This window comes from Coffea arabica, chromosome 7c (assembly GCF_036785885.1).
Source record: "Coffea arabica cultivar ET-39 chromosome 7c, Coffea Arabica ET-39 HiFi, whole genome shotgun sequence".
Classification (NCBI taxonomy): domain Eukaryota; kingdom Viridiplantae; phylum Streptophyta; class Magnoliopsida; order Gentianales; family Rubiaceae; genus Coffea; species Coffea arabica.
In genome coordinates this window covers 10,781,686-10,801,446 of record NC_092322.1, presented here as the reverse complement: position 1 = coordinate 10,801,446, position 19,761 = coordinate 10,781,686, and the positions used below count along the sequence as shown (strand labels likewise).

The 19,761-nt window shown below is 37.0% G+C and overlaps 3 protein-coding genes across 4 annotated transcripts; 2 read left to right on the top strand and 1 right to left on the bottom strand.

The window, feature by feature from the left end:
• Positions 1–4,205: 4,205 nt before the first annotated feature.
• On the bottom strand, positions 4,206–5,797 carry LOC140004013 (uncharacterized). Its single transcript, XM_072058161.1, has 5 exons — positions 5,458–5,797; positions 5,284–5,358; positions 5,086–5,168; positions 4,768–4,970; positions 4,206–4,612 (listed from the first exon to the last, which is right to left on the bottom strand). Exons 1-5 carry the CDS (start codon positions 5,631–5,633, stop codon positions 4,505–4,507), a joined length of 645 nt encoding a protein of 214 aa, XP_071914262.1. The 5' UTR covers positions 5,634–5,797; the 3' UTR covers positions 4,206–4,504.
• A 1,767-nt stretch (positions 5,798–7,564) lies between these two features.
• Positions 7,565–10,783, top strand: LOC113699071 (cysteine synthase 2). Of its 2 annotated transcripts, XM_027219135.2 has the most exons (6): positions 7,565–7,867; positions 7,968–8,042; positions 8,864–9,007; positions 9,426–9,815; positions 9,892–10,127; positions 10,474–10,783. In XM_027219135.2, exons 1-6 carry the CDS (start codon positions 7,652–7,654, stop codon positions 10,694–10,696), a joined length of 1,284 nt encoding a protein of 427 aa, XP_027074936.1. In that variant the 5' UTR covers positions 7,565–7,651; the 3' UTR covers positions 10,697–10,783. The 2 variants fall into 2 exon arrangements, with proteins under 2 accessions (XP_027074936.1, XP_027074937.1); XM_027219136.2 differs by lacking the exon at positions 7,968–8,042.
• Positions 10,784–16,303: 5,520 nt separating this feature from the next.
• Positions 16,304–18,205, top strand: LOC113697925 (putative RING-H2 finger protein ATL36). Its single transcript, XM_027217548.2, has one exon. The coding sequence runs from the start codon at positions 16,542–16,544 to the stop codon at positions 17,778–17,780; it is 1,239 nt and encodes a 412-aa protein (XP_027073349.1). The 5' UTR covers positions 16,304–16,541; the 3' UTR covers positions 17,781–18,205.
• The last annotated feature ends 1,556 nt before the right edge of the window (positions 18,206–19,761 follow it).

The following is a 19,761-nucleotide window of genomic DNA, read 5'->3' as shown; positions in this document are numbered from 1 at the left end:
ATTCAACTTGGACGAAGAAATCAGGAGGTGAAGGTACATCAAGAGCATGGTTTGCGATATCGGTCGAGTTGTAACCGAAACGGAGAGGGCTGGTACGATATCGATCTCTGAGTCGCGAGTATTAGCATATCGGTGACGACTCGCTCTGACTAGGCCGATATTGGTCGATTCGAATCCGTGATGCATGATATCGGCCGATGTATCCGAAACAATTCGGAATCGACTCGGATATTTTTTTAAATTGTGCATTTTTTTTGATATTTTCTAATTTTAGTAATTTTTAAAAAATTTTTGAAAACTTTCATGTGTTATAATGTGCGTATCATCCAATATTTAACCGATATGCCGCGACGGACGTGGAACAACTGAGACCGCGACGTGACCGCTACCCACGATGGCAAACCATGATCAAGAGAGGATTCTCCAACTCTTTGATCAGTCATGTACTGTGATCACCTTAGTCTTAAAATTGGAGAGTCCAAAGATTAGTAGAACAACAAATATTTTTTTCGTCCAAGAATTATCTTCATTCATCATCCACATGTCCCATCCAATCCATAGTCGATACCCTTTGAAAGGCCAGAGTAGATTGCAACGGCCAAAGAAGTCGGAATTGGATCAATAGGAAGCAAAGTTTCTCAATAGATTTCTGAATTCATGTCGAATTCATTGAGATACAGTCCTCCTGATTCGATTTCTTTTGTGCAAGAAGAAGTCCAATGAATAAAGCCATGCATTATGAACCACACCGATGTTTTTAATCTCACTCACAAACCCGTGCTTAGTAGTAATGTCAACATCTGTGGAGTCCATCTAGGGATGCACGCGAGCCGAGCTACTCGCGAGTAGCTCGGTCAACGACTCGGCTCGAACTCGGGTTGAGTTTCGAGTCGAAATAGCCCAGCTCGAGTCGAGTCGAGTAGCTCGACGAGCCGGAGTTATTTAAATAATATATTTATAATTTAAATAATATATATGTATTATAATTATAAAATGACCATTATGGGTATAAGTTATATGAAATTTACAATATATCATTCTTTATAATAAAATCCTATAATGGCAAAAAAATAATAACATAATTGTAAAAAGACCTAAAATGAAAAAAATTTTTGAGCCTCGAGTATCGAGTCAAGCCTCGAGCCTAAAGAAAATTTTTTGAGTCGAGTCTCCAGTATCGATTTTTTGGACTCGCTCGAGGTCGAGTCGAGCTCGAGCTTTGGTGTATATGAGTCGAGTCGAGCTCGAGTATAGCAATACTCGAACTCGACTCGACTCGATTACACCCCTAAGTCCATCACATCACTTTCCAAGAATTGTTTCTTAAAACTATTATGACTCGAAAACTTAGGCAGTTGGTTTTGTATCGAATTTTCATCACTTTGTAGTCATCGTTCACAACATTAAATGAAATGATGGCCCGTCTTAGAGCGGCGTCAATCTTATCTATCCAAACCTACTCCTATGCTACAAGATTAAATGAAATGATGGCCCGTCTTAGAGCGGCGTAAATCTTATCTATCCAACCTACTCTTACGCTACAGGGAAGGAATATTTACAGACCCGAATGAATATTTACAGGTGAACAAGGAAGGAATCAGCCCACATCCAATCAAGACTAGTGCAACTAATTAAACATTAGGGACTTGATCGATCCCCTGCCTGGCCGTCAAATCAGCTACACTAGATTGGTTTTCTTCCCTTGGTAGTCCATACAGATTTCCATCATAGAATAGCCTTCAGATAAGAATGACAATGATTGATACTTCTGCTTTGCGAGGCCGATGGTTCAATTTTAACTATTCCATTTAATTTTTGGATTTAACTCGAATGAAGACCCTTAATTAAACAGGCTACGCTCAAAATCCGATAGTTTCCGGTTATGTGAAACTTATGGACAATAGAATACCACTTCGAAACTTTTTTCTTTGGGGTTTTTCAGCAGCTGCTTTCTCTTAAAAATTGAAGGAGTGTGTCAAACAAAAAGGGGAAAAAAAAGTTAATATCTCAAAGTAGACTATTCCACTATTAAAGTTTGTGGCAATCTAAAAGTAATAAAACAAAAGCTCCTAAAAATAGAAATCCAAACGAACTAAGGACTAATATTGAGATTTCGGGAATTCAAGGTCTTAAAAATTTAAAATTTTCTTTTCCCTTTGACTTTTTAAATACTACCCCTCTCTTGTCGAAAAGCAAAAATTTCTTTTTTTTTTTAAATAACTTATTTTTAAAAACCTTTAACTCTTTCCTGTATTAGTTAGTTACAATTAGATTGAGTATTTTAAACCGTAGTTGCAAATCTATATATTCCATCAAAAATCTAGAACACAAAATACTCACCATTTATCCTCACTAATGAACCAAAACGACATTAAGGGTCTGTTTGTTTCAATGTAGAATATTTTCCTTAAGAAAACATTTTCAATGAAAATGCTTTCCTGGAAAATATCTAATTTTCCCTTCATTTTCTGGTGTTTGGTGCAATTTTAAGAAAATGTTCCAAAAAAATTAAAATCCTCCAACAATAATATTGTCCTCAGATTTCTCTTTCGGTAATTGCTACTACTAATTATCATTACCTCTACCCACCTCATCAGTCACCACAAACAATCCCCAATCCAAATTAGGGGTGGGCAAAAAAACCCGCCGATCCGAAAACCCGATGAATCCGATCCGATCCGATCCGAAAAATAGGATACCCGATCCGATTTTTCTCAGCGGGGCAGATGAGGGTCGGGTACCCGAAAAATCGGGTACGGATACGGATCAGAAAAATAAAAACCCGCGGGTACCCGACCCGCAGGGTATATTTTATAAATATTAAAAAAGTAGGGATCATTTTATAATTTTGTAATTTTTAATTCTAAGTGCAAGTGAAGTGGCTCGCAGCCTCATATTCTAATCCTATATGATCTACTCTTCTCATTTTTTTTTAAGAAAGCGAATATTCTCGGTGAAACATGAACAAAATGAAAAAAAAAAATTTGTGAAACTCTGTTATAAAAATTGTTCATCCCTTTCATCTTTTTTATTTTTATTCTACCTCCATCGATCTTTCCTGCAAATCTTGCATCAATTCAATCAAAGATTTTTGTTTGGAGTTTCAATTTTCTGTTAGCTAGATAATTAAAATATTTGTGTCATTCATTTGCAATTATATCTCTTTAATTTGTCTCTTTTATTTAGTGTAAGAAATTTATTTTTCTTTTTCATCACCTTAATACCATAAGGTCTATTCCAAAGATGTAAAGAAGTTGGGAAAGATTTTTAACATTATTTTTTGTTATATTTTTTTCAAAAATAATTAGTTCTATTCAATTTTTTTCCGAACTTGATTTCACAATTGACTTATTTGAGATGCGGTCTTGTACCATATTATCCTTGGGGAAGTTACCAAATACTTATTATCCTTGTGTTTGTTATGTTGTAGAAGTATGAAATGTGTGAAAATGGTGATGTACTCAAAATTATTATGAAACTTCGTTTTGTCTATTAGATATTCTAATATGTACTAAATTTATGAGATCGATTTGATTATTGGATGAAATGTGTGAGAATGGTGATGTATGGACTTTAATTACAATATCTCTACCAATATTAATTGGAAAAGCATGTTTTTTTTATTGAAAAACATGTTGATATTAAGTAGAAAATAAATTTTTTTTATTGAAAAATAGTTTTTTTTAGGGGCGGGTACCCTATGACCCGCCCCTTTTTTTCGGGTACCCGCTATTCGGGTACCCGAAAATATTAGGAGCGGGTTAGGGTCGCAAAATGGCTGATCCGATATATTAGGGTCGGGTCAGCCAAATCATGTTAGGGGCGGGTACCCGACCCGTGCCCACCCCTAATCCAAATCCTTTCAAGTCCCAAAAAATAAATTAAAGACCATAACCAAGAACTCACAATCTCCCAAACCCAGTTGAGTATCATTGTAATAAAAAGTTTAAATTATTGATTGAACCATTATAAGAAATTAGAAATTGTAACTTGATGTTTATTGTATTAACTCTTCTTCTAAAAGTATTCCTCCTGCCTCCATTGGCTTCACTTTTTTTTTCCTTCTCCAAAGCTTCTCAATGTAAAGCCCAATTTAGATCTAGAATTGTATAATCCATAAATGTGTTTGTGTGGAGCAAGTGAAAATGAATAGTAGGGAGGAACATAAGAAAGAAGGGAGCTCGAAGAGGTGGAAAGTTGTGGAATTTGCAGAAGCAAGTGCAGGGATGTTGCTCTTGATTTGATCTCTGTGATGTAGTACTTGATGGTTTTGTACAATAGCCAAGTACCAAGGAGACTAGTAAGTCACGGATAGTTGTCGGAAATTAACTTCCGTATCTTAATTCCGGAAGTCATTTTACACCAAGTTATGTAAAAGATTTTCTACTGGAAAAAATTTTCCTGACCTCTTTTGCAGCCAAACACCAGAAATTGAAGAAAATATTTTCTGGAAAAGATTTTCAGTCCAAACAAACAGAGCCTAAGTGAAGCCAACTTTGCACAATTATGCCTTGACGGACCGATCCACGTCTTTGTTGCTTGGTTCTTTTTCTGCTTCATTGCGTTCAGGTCCTCTAAGCGATTCCATAAATTTATCCTCAACATCCTTTATCTGCAAAATTTTCGAGAATCATCATCTTCATCAGATTTCTTGTTGAATTTTCATTTTCTGAGATTTCGTTAAATATATCAGCATCGTTTAATGATTAGCTGCAGTACATCAAACTAGAGAACCCACAAAACAAACTTGCAAACCAAAAAAGTTACCTGGTCAAGAAGCTCATCAGCTTGTTTTGCTTTTTCAACGGCTTTTTCAGCTAGATCCTTGATAGTATGAACCTCTTCCCTGAGCTTTGAATCTTCAGGAAGCTTCTCCTCTACTGTTTCTACAACATCTACTGCTGCTTCAGCTATGTCTTCCACCACCTCTGTCACTTCGTCCACTTTTTGTATGACCATATCCACCTTGCCTAGAACCATCCACCAGCTAAATAAAAATGGATCGACAGTATATTAAAATGATTCTAGTACTATTATAGTAGTTCTGTAACTAAACCTTTACAAGGCCCAGAAAAGCTTACTGACTTTTGAGAAGCATTAAAGGTCCCATTTTGTGTCCAACTGCAGGTAGAATTATGGAAAACACAATCCCAACAGTCCATTTTTTCCTGCACGAATTAAATTGGCATCGGAAAAACAGATCCCTTGTTGTTTTCATGCAGAAAATGTTGATTTAAAGGTTGATTAATCCATATATGATACTGAAATTAAAAGGTGGCGTACCAATCGGGCATATCAGATTTTTGAGGAGTTGGAGCTTTGGGCTCCTGATGATCATTGCTAGATGAGCACATAACCCTATAATAGAGTCAATTAATAGTGATGTTCTTAGTATTATAAAGAACTTACTATTGGGAATCTGAAATGTGCTGATGAGAAAACGGATGAGATCCTTACCTTTTGACTCCATATTTAGCTCTCAAATTGCAGAATTTGAGCTTTGTTTGCTCAAATGAATGCTTTCTTAGGCTGAAGAAGTATGAACTTCTACTAGACTTTGGGATATGGAAATAACGAGTTATAGAATTGTGACCACAAACATTTAAGGTGGAAAATGAGTGAGAAGATATCATGTTTGAGGACAATAGAATGAGTGATCAAACACAGCTGGATCGGAAAGAACTTAAACTGTGGAACCCTTCTGCCTTTTTGGTGGGGATATTAGACAGTGCAAGTAAAATCGACATGCCAAGGACTTTCTCACTTTTTATGTTTCCTCTTCTGATTAGATCAAATGAGTGGTGTTTATTATCAGTGAAGTAGACTGCTCAATTGATTCTTTAATCATACGAGGATATTGCAAGATAATTACAAACGTTTCTTTCAGATCGAACACGAATCACGTGTAAATTAGGAGAAAATTCTCAACTACTCTTCTACAAAAGAGTTAGAGGGGAAAATTTTTTTTTTAGCCTGCATGACCCACAGATGCTTGAATATTATGAATACTAGCCAGTCACAGAAGCAACCAAAACCTGAAATTGACAGTTTGTCTCATTGGCAAAATGGCCTTAATTTCTAGCAAGATCTTTTCTGGGTGAGATTTAATTTCGACTTCAACCTCATCATCCCAATACAACTGCAATTCCAGGTTGAAGAAAATGCAAGGCTTAATGACTTGGTTTGACAACTTTGGGACTATACATATTCTGAATTCTGATCCGAATTATTTACTCCCATGAACGTAAAGAAAGAGACATTGCAGGCAGGCAGAGGCGATATACCTCCACCTCTTTGTTCAGTTCACTCTAATTTGGAGACACCTTTTCACATGGTACTACAACTTGTGCGGCTGCATTACTCCAAGGTACTATAGATGGGCACTACCCAGGCTGGCAGGAGGTGCATTATTTCTTGGTCATAAAAAACTTTTGTCTCGGAAGACAAGAAAAGAAAGCAGGAAATGACTGTTCAGTTTTGTTTTTCTGAGAAATTATCAACAAGTTTTTTTGACACCAAGAAGGTTTTTTCACTATTCATTTCATACTTCAACGAAAACTCAAGAATGATATACGGCTAATTCTATCGAAAAAAGAAAATGTTGATAGCACTAACATTGAAACGGAGACAATATCAATTTTATTAGTTGTACACTATCTCAAACCCCTTTTTTCCCCCCTCAAAGGAAATCAACAGATTTATTCTAGCATTTCTCCACTTCTTCAATCTTCCAAAAACAAACACGACGGTTCACATTCAAAAGAAACAAAATGGCCCAACTCTTTCATTTTATGATAAAAATTTTATCACGTATAAAATAAGACGTTACTGCAACAAAAGGAAAATTCCTAAAAGAAGCTTGTTTGAACTCTAGGGTAATTTACCAAGAGTACAAGTTTAGACCTTTAATGTAAACAACACTTGACTCTTATACGAAACAATATTCTTTTAGCGTCCATTTAGTAAATCATACTGTACAGAAAATTGTAAAACGCTTTAAATAACACATAGCCTCAAATTGTTTGCAATGAATTGCAGGTGCATCATTGAAAGTGTAAACCAATTTAACATGGTACTACATTAGTACGTAAAGTAATGAAAAGTGGTGATATACCATTCAAACTATGAAAAATTCAGCAGTGAATTTTTTTAATAATAACACGCAAGTAACTACTAATAAACCACTGAAGCTGATTCAGTAGAGCTTTATTCACTGTCATATTTAAAATTCGAGTCCTAGCCTGGTATTAGTGGATAGAAAATAGAAAGGATAGGGGAAGGTAAAAAAAAAAGTAACTAATAATAAAGGTAGAATATATAAATATTTTAGATATCTTTCAATTTTGTAAGAATCATATATATACCAAGTTGATATCCAAGAATCATATATATACAGAGGTTTATTAACATTTTATAGTTGTGGCAAGACTTAATTAAAAGGAAAGAACTTGTGGCAAAGCTTGTGGCCCAAAAAACTTAGACAAGAGAAATTGATAGAACAGCTAATTATTGAGCCCAGTGATCATGTCCAATGGGCTTCTACAGTTTGACCATCAATTTGAAATTCCACGCCATCCTCTTCCGCTCTCGCGTTCAAACGAAAATAGACTCGACCCGGTTCGTATTTTGGAGCTACGGCTTCCCGGTGGCCATGGCGCCGCCGCTGAGAACAACTAGCGCTATTGCGACTGCGCTCTCCATAGCGCTTCTCTCGTACCTCCTCTGCAAAAAGACTCGATCAAAGGCTTCATCCAAGAAAACCCCCAAAACCCTTTCAGTTAAAAAAGCTAGAAATGGGCTGGTGGCCGCTATTGGCAACACCCCTTTGATCAGAATCAATAGCCTTTCTGATGCCACTGGCTGTGAGGTAATCTTTTTCTCAACAAGCATATTATTTTCCATAGTTATATTCAGCTTATTATTTGCTTGAATTGATTGACAATTATTGGATTTGTTTACTATGCTAGATTTTAGGCAAAGCTGAATTCTTGAATCCTGGAGGGAGTGTTAAGGATAGGGTGGCAGTGAAGATTATTGAAGAGGTCACTTAATTGTTTTTCTTAAGCTTGCTGCTTTTAATTGAAGGGTGTTAAAGTATTCTGACTTTACTTTGAAAGTTTTGAAGTTTGGATCCTTTATTACAGAAATTTGTGCTCTCTGAGTTTGGGATACCTTGTTTGAAATATTGAACCAACTTGAGTTTTTGTGTGATAAGATGGTTTTATTGAGCTAACATGTTTGAGCATGAGTTTCTTGAGCTGGGGTAGTGCTAAGTTTTCTAACTGTTTTGATATCAAAGCTCTATATTTGGAGGTAGACCAGCTAAAAAATGTGGCGCAAAATTTGTCTTTGGAAGTGAAAGATTAGTTAGTCGGAAGTTTTTTCCTTTTTCATTTTTTGCCAACTCATCTGATATATCCACAATTGGTCATACTAGTAGCCATTTTTTGCTCCTTCTTTCTGCGTTTCCCAAAATATTAAACCAATGACTTGTGTTATCCGAGCATTCCTTTGCAATAATTTCCCCTGTTTTTTCCCTTCTAAATCCCCATTTTTCCTCCATGTAGGTGTGTTAATACGTTTGTTAAATTGTTCTCCCCATGTCCAAGAACCAGATCTGAGTAGTCAGAATATTGGTTACCATTCACATGGTGGTACACTGAGGAACAACGAAGTTGTCTATGATTCGTTCCGAGACTCTTTTTGCCATAGTTGCAATGTTCCTTTTTCCTATGCTTGACCTTTCTTGTCATTATCTGCCTTCTGATATCATTGGCCTAATCCATGATTCCATGCCAATACTGATATTGTATGCTGGAAAAATGCCGTACTCTTTAACTTATTGGTATATTACACCCAGCAGGCCTTGGAATCTGGAGCACTAGCTCAAGGTGGCATAATTACAGAAGGAAGTGCTGGAAGCACAGCTATTAGTCTTGCAACAGTAGCTCCTGCTTTTGGATGCAAATGCCACGTAGTCATCCCTGATGACGCTGCCATTGAGAAGGTAAATGCATATGGCAATTTGGCACTGAACTTTGCTAGTTTATTATTGCAAATGGTTATGAATCAGCTCAGCTGGGGTAGGATTCTACATGCAAGGTCAATTAGCTGATTTGAGTAATACTACTGGTCCAGAATTACAGACTGTTGATCAGTTCCTTAATATTCTATTGGAAATTCGAGTCAATTAGGCCATTCTTGCATTGTCTGTCTGCTGGGCATTAATCCCCAAAAGTTGGAGAACTGAATGCTCAGTGTCTGTTGGAGAACGTGTATATATCGCAGCAATAAAGGCGTTGAAAGTTATTTGTTCAACCAAATTTGGAATGGTTGATTACATTTCAATTATTACGTTGCAAGTATGGTGTCAGTGCATACTGAATTAAATTGTACTGGTTTTAACTTTGTTGCTCTATATTCAGTCTCAGATATTGGAGGCCTTGGGTGCTACAGTTGAAAGGGTTAGACCAGTGTCAATTACACACAAGGACCACTTTGTCAATATTGCTAGGAGGAGGGCATTGGAAGCAAATCAAGTAGCATTAAAGCATGGGAAAGGCAACCAAAATGAATATCTAGATGTCAAACAGATCAATGGCTACACATCAGATTCAGGAAAGCAAGACCCAATATTCTACAGTGACTGCAAAGGTGGCTTTTTTGCAGATCAATTTGAGAACCTTGCTAATTTCAGGGCTCACTATGAAGGTACTGGGCCTGAGATATGGGATCAGACAGGTGGCAAATTGGATGCTTTTATTGCAGCTGCTGGCACAGGAGGGACTGTAGCTGGTGTCTCATGCTTTCTCAAGGTTAATTCCTCCTGAAATCCTGTAGTTTTAATTAAGCCCTGCAGTGGCCATGATCTGATGTTCGTGCATTTAACAGGAGAAGAATGCCAATGTCAGGTGTTTTCTCATAGATCCGCCTGGTTCTGGTTTGTTCAATAAGGTGACCAGAGGAGTAATGTACACAAGAGAGGAGGCTGAAGGACGGAGGTTGAAAAACCCGTTTGATACCATAACTGAAGGAATTGGAATTAATAGATTAACAGAAAATTTCAAACTGGCAGAATTAGATGGGGCTTTCCGAGGCACAGATTTGGAGGCTGTTGAAATGTCCAGGTTCGCACTCTTTCATCAAGCGCCATTTTCTTTTTAAACAGCAGGATTTGTTCAGGATTTGTTTGCACAATGATTACAAATACCCTTGTAATTATCTGCCAATAATGAAGATAAAATAGTACTGGTTGAGTATTTTATGTTTGTTCTCTCAGTTACTTGTCTTCCTCTAGAAAACCTGCTTACGGAGGCTAGAGTGGTTTACTTTTAACTCAAATTGGTCTTTCAATAATATTGACAGAACCCTGAAAGTATGAACTATACTGTCAACGATGCAATCAGAAAATTTTTGGAAATGTGTTCAAAATATGGTCTTTATCTGCAATATTGATCTATCACTATTAATCAGGTACCTCTTGAAGAATGACGGCCTCTTTCTCGGGAGTTCTTCTGCTATGAACTGTGTGGGGGCTGTTAGAGTGGCGCAAGCACTTGGTCCAGGTCACACCATTGTGACAATTCTTTGTGACAGTGGGATGAGGCATCTTAGTAAGTTTTATGATGTTGGATATCTCTCTAAATATGGTTTGATGCCTTCAGCTGTAGGATTGGAGTTTCTTGGTCTCAAATAAGATTTTATAGTGCCATCAATCCCTACTTTATATGTATAATTTTTTTTGTTTTAACCTGCAAAGAAGGTGAGAACATTAGGCTTGTCAGCAACGGCTTAAGTGCATAGGCTGCAGCGTCAGCCTTTGTGATCAAAGTAGTTTTGAGGTGGAGGTTTTGGTTTTGAGGTTTTTTTTTTCCTCCCGCAGGGGCCCGGAGGGGGGGGGGGTGGGAGAGAGAGAGAGGAGGGGAGGAGGGACACCCGAGACATTTTTGTATGGCTAATTTCTCAGTATATTGCTAAAATAAATGTCTCCAAGACTGACTTTGTTTTAAGCAATATACTGAGAAATGAGCCTTTATGTGCGTCCATGTAGATGTAAATGGGATTAGGATTCTTTTTGGATTTTCCGGAGAAGAGAAAATGCAATTAAAGGAATATTATTTGTAGATCATTATTCCTGTTTCGCGGGAGCATTATTGGCTTTGCTGTGTATACTTTCAAACACTCATTCAAGTTTCAGCAGAAAGTAACTCAGAATCTTTGTGAGAAGGAAATGAGACTTGACATTTTCAGTCAGCTTTTTCTCATCCAATAAGTGGCCTTTTTTTTTCTCCATGAGGGCTTATTGATGCTAGAAATGCTTGCGTTTGTGCCATCTATCAAACATACGAATAAGCTTTCTTCTTCGACAAAAAAAAAAAAGAAAAGGAAATAAAATAAAATAAAAGAGAATAAGCAACCTTCCTATATAATTAATTGATAGAGGAATACAATATCTTTATGTCATAAACGCATGGTAGCTGTTTCCAGTTTATATTTACTATCTCTTTCCCATTTTGGATACATTTTTTTTTTTTATTTGACTTCAGTTTTACAAAAAAAATTAAGGCCCGAGGATCCTGTTAACCAGAATGTATTGTCCACCGATCAGAAAAACTTTGAAACTATACTCTCAGTTTCGTTTTAGCTTCTAAATTGAGCATTTGCTCTAATCGAGCCCTTCTTGAATCAATTTCTCATTTTATATTTAATTTTCACAACATGTTGTATTTGACTCATGGAGACACTTCTGACCATCTTTCATTGATTAATCACTGTCTTTAACAGTACCTTCTATTTTAATGACCATCAAATACATCATGTGTAAGCCCCTCCGGGTTTGGTCCCGTGGTTGTAGTCCCAGTTGGGGGAGAGCCACGTCCAGGGATCGAATCCCGGTTCTACCGTGGCTGGTGATACTTGGGGCAGGCCTCTCCCAGCTCGTAGTGGGATTAGTTGGGTCGTACGGTAACCAGTCCACGAACCCAGATACCCACTGTCGACAAAAAAAAAAAAAAAAAAAAAAACATCATGTGTAAATATTTAGTTGTAAATCTGACCCACGACATGGTGGCTTTGTTGTAATCTTGTTAAAAAATATTGAAATTAGAAGGTTAATAATGTGGTTGAGATGTAATCTGTAAGTAGTAATACCAACATATTGGATAAATTATAATTTTATCATTTAAACATGTGAAATTGAGAATATTAATGAAGGCCTCAAATGGTCCAACCCTTTTAGGGCTAAATTACATACACCAAGAAGTGCATAACGAAATATAGGGCCTGTTTGGAAGTGAGTTTTTTGACCAAGTTTTTTACCTACTAGTTTTTTAACAACTTTTGCTACAGGAATCCCAAAAAACTTTTTAAAGTTTTTTCCCTACACACTTCAAAAATCTAATACACAAAAAATTTTCCAAAAACTTTTCTTCTTTTTCCTCCCTCATCCAACCCACCATGCCAGCTACCACCTCCACCACCTGTACCGGCGCCGATCACCTCAAAAAATTTTTTTCTGTCCCTCACCCTCACCCCCTCTCCTCTGCAAAAAGAGGAGTAACGCTGTCGTTTATGCCGAGGGTTGGACCGACTGTCTCTCTTTATTTATTGTTTTTTTTTTTTATAAATCACCCAAAGTGGAGTTAGGGTTAGGGGATCCGTTATTTCCATGGCGGGCATGGAAGGAATTGTAGCGGCGGGAGGAACTGGAATTAGAAGTGGAAGTGGAATAGGGGGAAGAGGAGGAGGTGTCTCAGTCCCAGAGGGGGGGAGAGGAGAAAAGCAAAAAAAAAAAAAAAAAAAAAAAAAAAGCAGAGCCAAGCAGGGGCATGGAAGTCGAACGACTGCGCGCGCCTTACGACTGGAGTGCGCTGTGGTCGGGCTGTGGAGAAGGCGCACTAGGAGCTGGGTTGGCTGATGCGCGTGCGGAGGAGGTCGGGGGCACTGGCGCTTTGGTGCACTTGCGTTTCTAGTCGAAGAGGCGCCGGAGGTGGTGGTCGACGCTCCAAGAAACAAAGGGAGAGAGGGGGGGAAAGGGCAGTGGGGGAGGGGGTGGCAGGGCAGAGGAGGTGGCGGGGCAGCAGGGGAAGGGGTTGCGTGCAGAGGGGAGGGGAAGGCGGGGCAGCGAGGGAAGGGGTGGCGTGCAGAGAGGAGGGGGAAGAGGGGGAGGGGGTGGCGGAGTAGCAAGGGAAGGGGCAGCGGGGGAAGGGGTTCGCGTGCAGAGGAGAGGGGAAAGGCAGAGGAGAGGAGAAGGGGAAAGGGAGGAGAGGGGTGGCGGGAGGGGGAAGGAAGAAAAAGAAGAAGAAAGAGAGGAAAGAAAAGAAAAAGGAAAGAAAGAAAAAGAAAAAGAAAGAGAAGGAAAAAAAGAGAAGGGAAAAAAATTTCACCTTACAAAAACTTTTACAAAATTTTTTCAAAAACTTCTACAGTGCACTACAGTAAAGTTTTAGACAAACTCTCAAAAAACTCAGGTTCCAAACAGCCCCATAGTAGCGCATAAGCTAAAGTTATTATCTTCACAAGAAAATTTTAAAATTCATAAATCATGAGAATTAGTGGAGAGAAGAATTTTTTTGCATTCATCATCCCGAGTAGACATGTCAATGGATTGAATCTTATCCAGATCCAACCTAGATCCAACCTACCCTGTAAAAGAGTTGTGGGTTTGGATAGGGTTCGATTTTCTATAATTCATATTCAAATCCAAACTCATACTAGAGTCTACCCGTACCCATGTACACATAATTAAATTATATATATTAGTAAATTTATAAAAATATTCTAATATTTTTATGGTCATTGGATCGAATACAGTAAGATTTCATGATTGCTTTCTTTTTTCAAGCTAATTCTAGTTGTTATTGTAGTTAGTACAAACTTTTTCAGAAAAAGTAAAGACAAATAAATGAAAGATTGGACATAAATATAATTGAAGTTTTAAAAGTAAATAGAAGCAATCAATAATAGTTATTTTTTTGAATTCATAATATTGCATTCAACTTCTTAAATATTAATTTTATTATTTGAAAATAAAAATTGGATGGTGTTTATATATTTTTTGAAATCTATATATTTTTACTTTAGTGTATTTAGAAAAATACAATGGATGATACCTAATAGATATCCAGATTTAGGAAAGTCTGGGTTTTGATTTATTTTTTTAGATTCAGAAAGATCTTGATTTAATTAAATTTAATGAATTTAGATGTTGATCAAAGGATCCAACTCGGACCTTGCCAATTGACACAGCACAACCACCCCACCGCCGACCCAAAAATTGAAAAGAAAAGAAAGGCAAGAAGAATTGGTCCACAGTCCACTTTTTGAAAGGGGTTAAGAATGATTAAAATTGCCAAGAATGGCAATGCTCTATTTAACCATTCTACCGCAACGGACCTTTTCAATTTTTAGATGCCCTCAGATTCGTCATGCAATGAGGAGATTTCATTATGATATTCTACACTTATTTGGTAGCCACTTGAGCAAGGGATCAATGATGGAGTTCCTATGATCGAGTGGAGTGTGGACAGCAAAGTATGTGGGAAAAACAAATTAGAGCGAAGGAACAAGTGTGTACCTTTAGAACCAATAGAAATATATGAAAAATGAAGTGGTTGCGTGGTTGGTTAAAGATGATAGTATAATCTATTTATGCTGGCAACTGCATTTATGGTTGCTGATGTGATCAGCATTGAAATAATTGAGTTCTTGATACTTTGCCAAAATTGTGAAGAAAAACTTTTTTTTTTTTTTTTTTGGGTATATGAAAAGATTGAGCTCCTCAGCATGGTGAAAGTTCCAATCTACTCGAATTAATTTAGATATTACAGGTAGCCATCTGTGGAAATTTTCACACGTTGCACTTGTTTTTTGATTTATCTATCTAAGATAATCTTACATTGGGAAAAAAAAAAAAAAAGAAGAAGAAGAAGACAGAATCCAACTCATTCATTTGCTCCGTTTTATTTGGAATAAAGAGATCACTTTTTTATTTTTTTTTAAGCAGGGGAGGGATGGAATTTAAAAACGATGAGAAGGTAGGAGAATTAGAATCTAAAATCTTTAATATTATCTGGGATCTCAACTTTAATCACTAGAGTAGAGCAGGGCCTCCTCAGTAATAAATGAACTACTTAATATAATAGAATTGTATCTTAAATTGTGAATTTCGACTATTTTGTGAATTTGGCCCCCTAGAATTTTATTTTTTCCAGTGAAATAATCTATTTTGCTTAAAAATCAAACTTTACAACTTAGGAAGCGTAGTGCCCTTAAACCTGGGAAGAATTGTATGTTTGATTTAGAATCTTTCCTTAATAATCAAAGAGAGTCTTCCCATTAAGAGCATTTAATGTTTTGCTAACAAATGCTAGTTTTTTTTTTTTTTTTTTTTTCCCTTGCAAAGGATTATAGTAGAGAAAACATGAGATTCACCTTTTTACTGGTGGTTGGACGAAATAACAAATTTGGTTAATTGTTGGAATAATTTACGTGCAAGCAAGCACATCGAAGTGGATATTAACACAAGCAAAATGTTGAAGGTGAGTGCCAATATGACAACATCCCTTAAACTTCCCATCATAATAAAGGCCAGTTAACTATTAACAACCAATCACATAATTGAAAATTTTACACTTCAATTTCTACACATGTGATATGCATATAAATCCATTAATATATACTGTCAATGTAAAAAAAATTAATCCATAATTTTCATCGATAGTTGACTTTTCCTTCCATGCATGGCGGGCTTTTGTTTATTCAATGTGGTACACAGTTAATGGCTTTGTTTGGATAATAAGTTTTATTTGCCTAAAAAAAAAAAAATACTTGTATCACAAACAATTTCATCTCATCTTAAAAAATGTATCACAATATTATTCTAAATAACATTTTCAAATAATCTCCTGTGTCCAAACATAGGATAATGAGTTATTTATTAAAATTTATTTGTTTATATTATCAATACTTTTTTTAACTATCTATTGATCTCACATATATTATATCAAAATAGTGCTATAATATATTTTTTTTTAAAAAATTATCTCAAATAACCTACTATTCAAATGCAGTCATAAATTTTCAAATCGGCGAAGGTCTTAAAAGATTGCATGTAATTTCTGAGTTTCTGGAATATTAATGATGATCACAACGTAATCCCTCGATTCTCAGAAATCAGCGGGGATCTTTTAACGTCAAAAGTCCCACAAAATTACGTTAACGCGTGAAAAAAGTATTCGAGTCCATTGACTTCTATAAACAGGTAAAAGAATGCGACAAACATCATTGACAAGTAAACTCCCCCAGCCTTCCACTGAAAGTGAAATGCCCCCACACATCCTACCAAAGTCTTGGCATATTGGGTCCTCAGTTTTATTTGTCGCAATCAAAATTATGGCCTGGCCAAAGAGGAGTTGTAGAACCATATAATTTTTTGATTAAGAACTTTATCACCATAGTCATAAATCATTCGTTTTGTTTCATATCTAAGGTACTTTGTTGAATCCCTTGTTGAATCTTCCTCTGATCTTTGATAATTGTTCATGATGTTTTTTTATCATAGGAAACTGTTAGTTTCGGATAAGAACACCAGAGTTCTTCTTGTGAAAGAGGCTGTTACATCTTCATGTTATATACTTTGTCCATCTCCTCGTCACCGGAATGATCGTTCAGAAGGTGATGAATTATCTCCACCTCCTCCTCCTCCTCCACCAAGCCAGAAGAATAGTATGCCTACATTCTTGGTTCTCATGCTTTGTATTCTCGGAGCTGTATTTGTTTTTATTTTCTATCTTGCTTTCCGTAGAAGATACCAGACGAATTTGAGGAATTCTATAAGGATTTCATCATCAGCTGATGGTGCTCGTGACGAATTTCTTGATGAAAATCACGGCCCCAGGGTGCATCATCCCATATGGTATATTCGCACAGTTGGTTTAGAGCAATCGGTGATTGACTCCATAGCTGTTTTCAAGTATAAGAAAGGTGACGGCCTGATTGAAGGAACTGATTGTTCTGTTTGCTTGAGTGAGTTTGAAGATGATGAATCTCTTAGGCTTTTGCCAAAATGTAGTCATGCTTTTCATATTACTTGTGTTGATACATGGTTGAGATCCCACAAAAATTGTCCTCTGTGTCGTGCCCCAGTGGTTTGCGATACTGATGTCAATACTAGTACAGATGTACCTCAGATGAATACATCACAACCAGTTTTGGATAACAGATTGGATACATCAGGTCCCAGGGAAGATGATAGATTGGATAATCAACAAGAAAGTGATGCAGTTGCAGAAGGCATGACTAGTGAGTTGAGAATCGGAGTTGAAAATATCGGTCCAATATCGCATGAAGAAGGCAAGGTTTTGGAACTGCTGAGGAAGAATTGTAATAATTTTGCTGCAGGGAAGAACAGGGTTCGAGTATTGAGTGATTTGGCTGATCATCGCGTAAGGATTGGGGAAGAAATGCAACCAGTAAGGAGGTCACTTTCAATGGACTTGCCTTCTGCTTCAGCGATTCATGCTGCAGTGGCTAAGATTCATCCAGTAATAGACGAAGGGTCTTCTAGTATTCAGGATCTGGAAGTGAAGAAACAGAATTTAGAAATAGTTGCAGCAAAGCAAGGGGATAAGAATTCAAGCAGACATAGATCAAGAAAGAGTTTTTCATTTGGGCGTTCGCTGCAGAGTGTGCCTATGCGTATGAAGAGGTCCTTCTCATCCAGTGGCAAGGTCTCGATACCCAGACATGGCAGAAGCCAGGAGTTAGTCCGTTCATTTTGAGCCTTCCCACAGACTCAGTTCAGGTCCTCTGAATTCTAGCTGAGGCTAAAAATTGGTGTATGATGGTCCTAAACAGTTGAGGAATTACCACTAAAACTATTACTTTGCAGAACTGAAGTTGTAAGTGGGCTGATTCCAAATTTCATCGATCTTTGGATGGATCATTCTCAAGGGATGGCAAATGGACTCATTAAGATGATAGTTATCTCAAAAAGCAATAGATTGCTATTCATTTTTACTTTTCTGATGAGCAATGATGATGTATTTTATTACTCTGAATCAGGAAGAAATTCAGGAATATCAGCTTTTGCATAGAGCAATGGATAGCTATTAGCGTGATAAATTGTAGGTCATCTGTCCAGCTTCTAGTTGCACGTTATCTCCTTGTAATTCAAGCTTAGTTCCCTCTTTTTCTTGTTCCTCAATTTTGTCTGTAGCATCTTCATATGCATCTTCTTAAATGTGGAAATCCCGGTCTAAGATAATGAACAAGATACGTAATTTCTTGCTGCAAGATCGTCAGTTCAGCACATAGAAGTGGCGAAATCGTTTGAATTGGTATATTGTATCAGCTAAGTAAATACTAAGCCCAAAAATTTTCCAAATGTAACAATTAATCTGATCAAGAAATGATCTTTATCTGACAACAAACACGCTGATCCCCTACGTGGAGATTCAATCTATTTTAGCAAAACATATTAGGATCATTAGATCCATAATGATTCATCCACTACTTTCAACATTCTATTAAGCATCTAGATTGAGTTTTCAACAAGTTGGCTCTCGTCAAAGATTTCTAGTCGATGTCCATTGCATCAGACTTGGTTTCAAGTTCATAATCATCTTGGTTTCTCCCCGGGGGAGGTGTCAACTGTCTGGAAATCTAAAAAATGCTAGAAGATGAAGTTAATGAAAGAATTTATTATGATTCCAGCAGTTGACCTTGACCTTATAGATAGTGCAATTTGCTGTATTACACATGCTGCTTCACCTAGTTACTACTACTAAAATCTCTTGAACTTAGTAAACATATTCATTGGCCTCGGACATCCAACTTCAAGCCAATTAACTAAATAGAACAACTTGTTTCCCTTTCTTTTCTTAGCAGTGTCTTCATGTATTTCTGATAAAAAAGACTTTTTTTCTCCATGACAACTAACTAAAAGATTTGTTCCTTCTGCCAAACTGCTGATGCAGAAGAAACCAGGACTGATAAGAGCCACAAGCAATTAATTCATACCAAAAGGTCCATTAATCAACGAAACTTATAATTGAGAGCCAACAGTCCCTTGATTGACAAAACTTGTAACTAAGAGCTTTCTGATACTGCCTCATTTCCAGGAAGCAAGAATTTGTCATGCTGTAAAGAAAGTAGGCTCAAGCTGAATGGCCAGAATGTTAAGATGCATGCCGATCCAACTCTATCCTGACTAAAATTGCAGAGAATTTTTAAGGGATTTTGGGTATTTAGAACTAGGAGTGGCCTGAAACTAAAGAATCAATAATAAATTGAACACTGATGCTTCTGTCAAGACCCAAGAAAAGGTAAAACAGGTTTAGTGGTGGCAGCTTGAGAAAGCGCTAAAGTTGCAAGGAGCTCTTATTACCTCTACAATTTGCCTATAGTAATTACGCGGGCTTTCTGCAGTTAGAGATCCAAATTTGACAACTCTAATAGAGACCATTTTGTTCTTAGCTATGCCTTTTTTCCCCCTTCTTGCAAGGCAATCATGTTAGTCATAGGTCTTAAGTAAGTCACCATTGCATAATCCAGTAGTGGAATATATCCTTCCCACTGAGGCCCATATTGATAATTTGATGTAGGCCAGGCCAGTTGGTCATATCTAATTAAGTTAATGAAAATGTCTTTGTTTCATTGTCTAACACCTCCCGCGCCCACAATTTAGCAAGAAATCCAAAGAGGAAAAAAAAAAGGAAAGAAAACGTACGAGCTTGAGAAGTTTTTTACATGAAGAAAGAA

Coding starts and splice junctions, on each gene's coding strand:
- LOC140004013 (XM_072058161.1), bottom strand. CDS start 5,633: ATGATATCTTCTCACTCATTTTCCACCTTAAATGTTTGTGGTCACAAT. Junction 4,971..5,085: donor ACCTTTAATGCTTCTCAAAA/GTCAGTAAGCTT, acceptor GGATGGTTCTAG/GCAAGGTGGATATGGTCATA. Junction 4,613..4,767: donor CTGATGAGCTTCTTGACCAG/GTAACTTTTTTG, acceptor AAAATTTTGCAG/ATAAAGGATGTTGAGGATAA.
- LOC113699071 (XM_027219135.2), top strand. CDS start 7,652: ATGGCGCCGCCGCTGAGAACAACTAGCGCTATTGCGACTGCGCTCTCC. Junction 9,816..9,891: donor GTGTCTCATGCTTTCTCAAG/GTTAATTCCTCC, acceptor TGCATTTAACAG/GAGAAGAATGCCAATGTCAG. Junction 10,128..10,473: donor GAGGCTGTTGAAATGTCCAG/GTTCGCACTCTT, acceptor ACTATTAATCAG/GTACCTCTTGAAGAATGACG.
- LOC113697925 (XM_027217548.2), top strand. CDS start 16,542: ATGATGTTTTTTTATCATAGGAAACTGTTAGTTTCGGATAAGAACACC.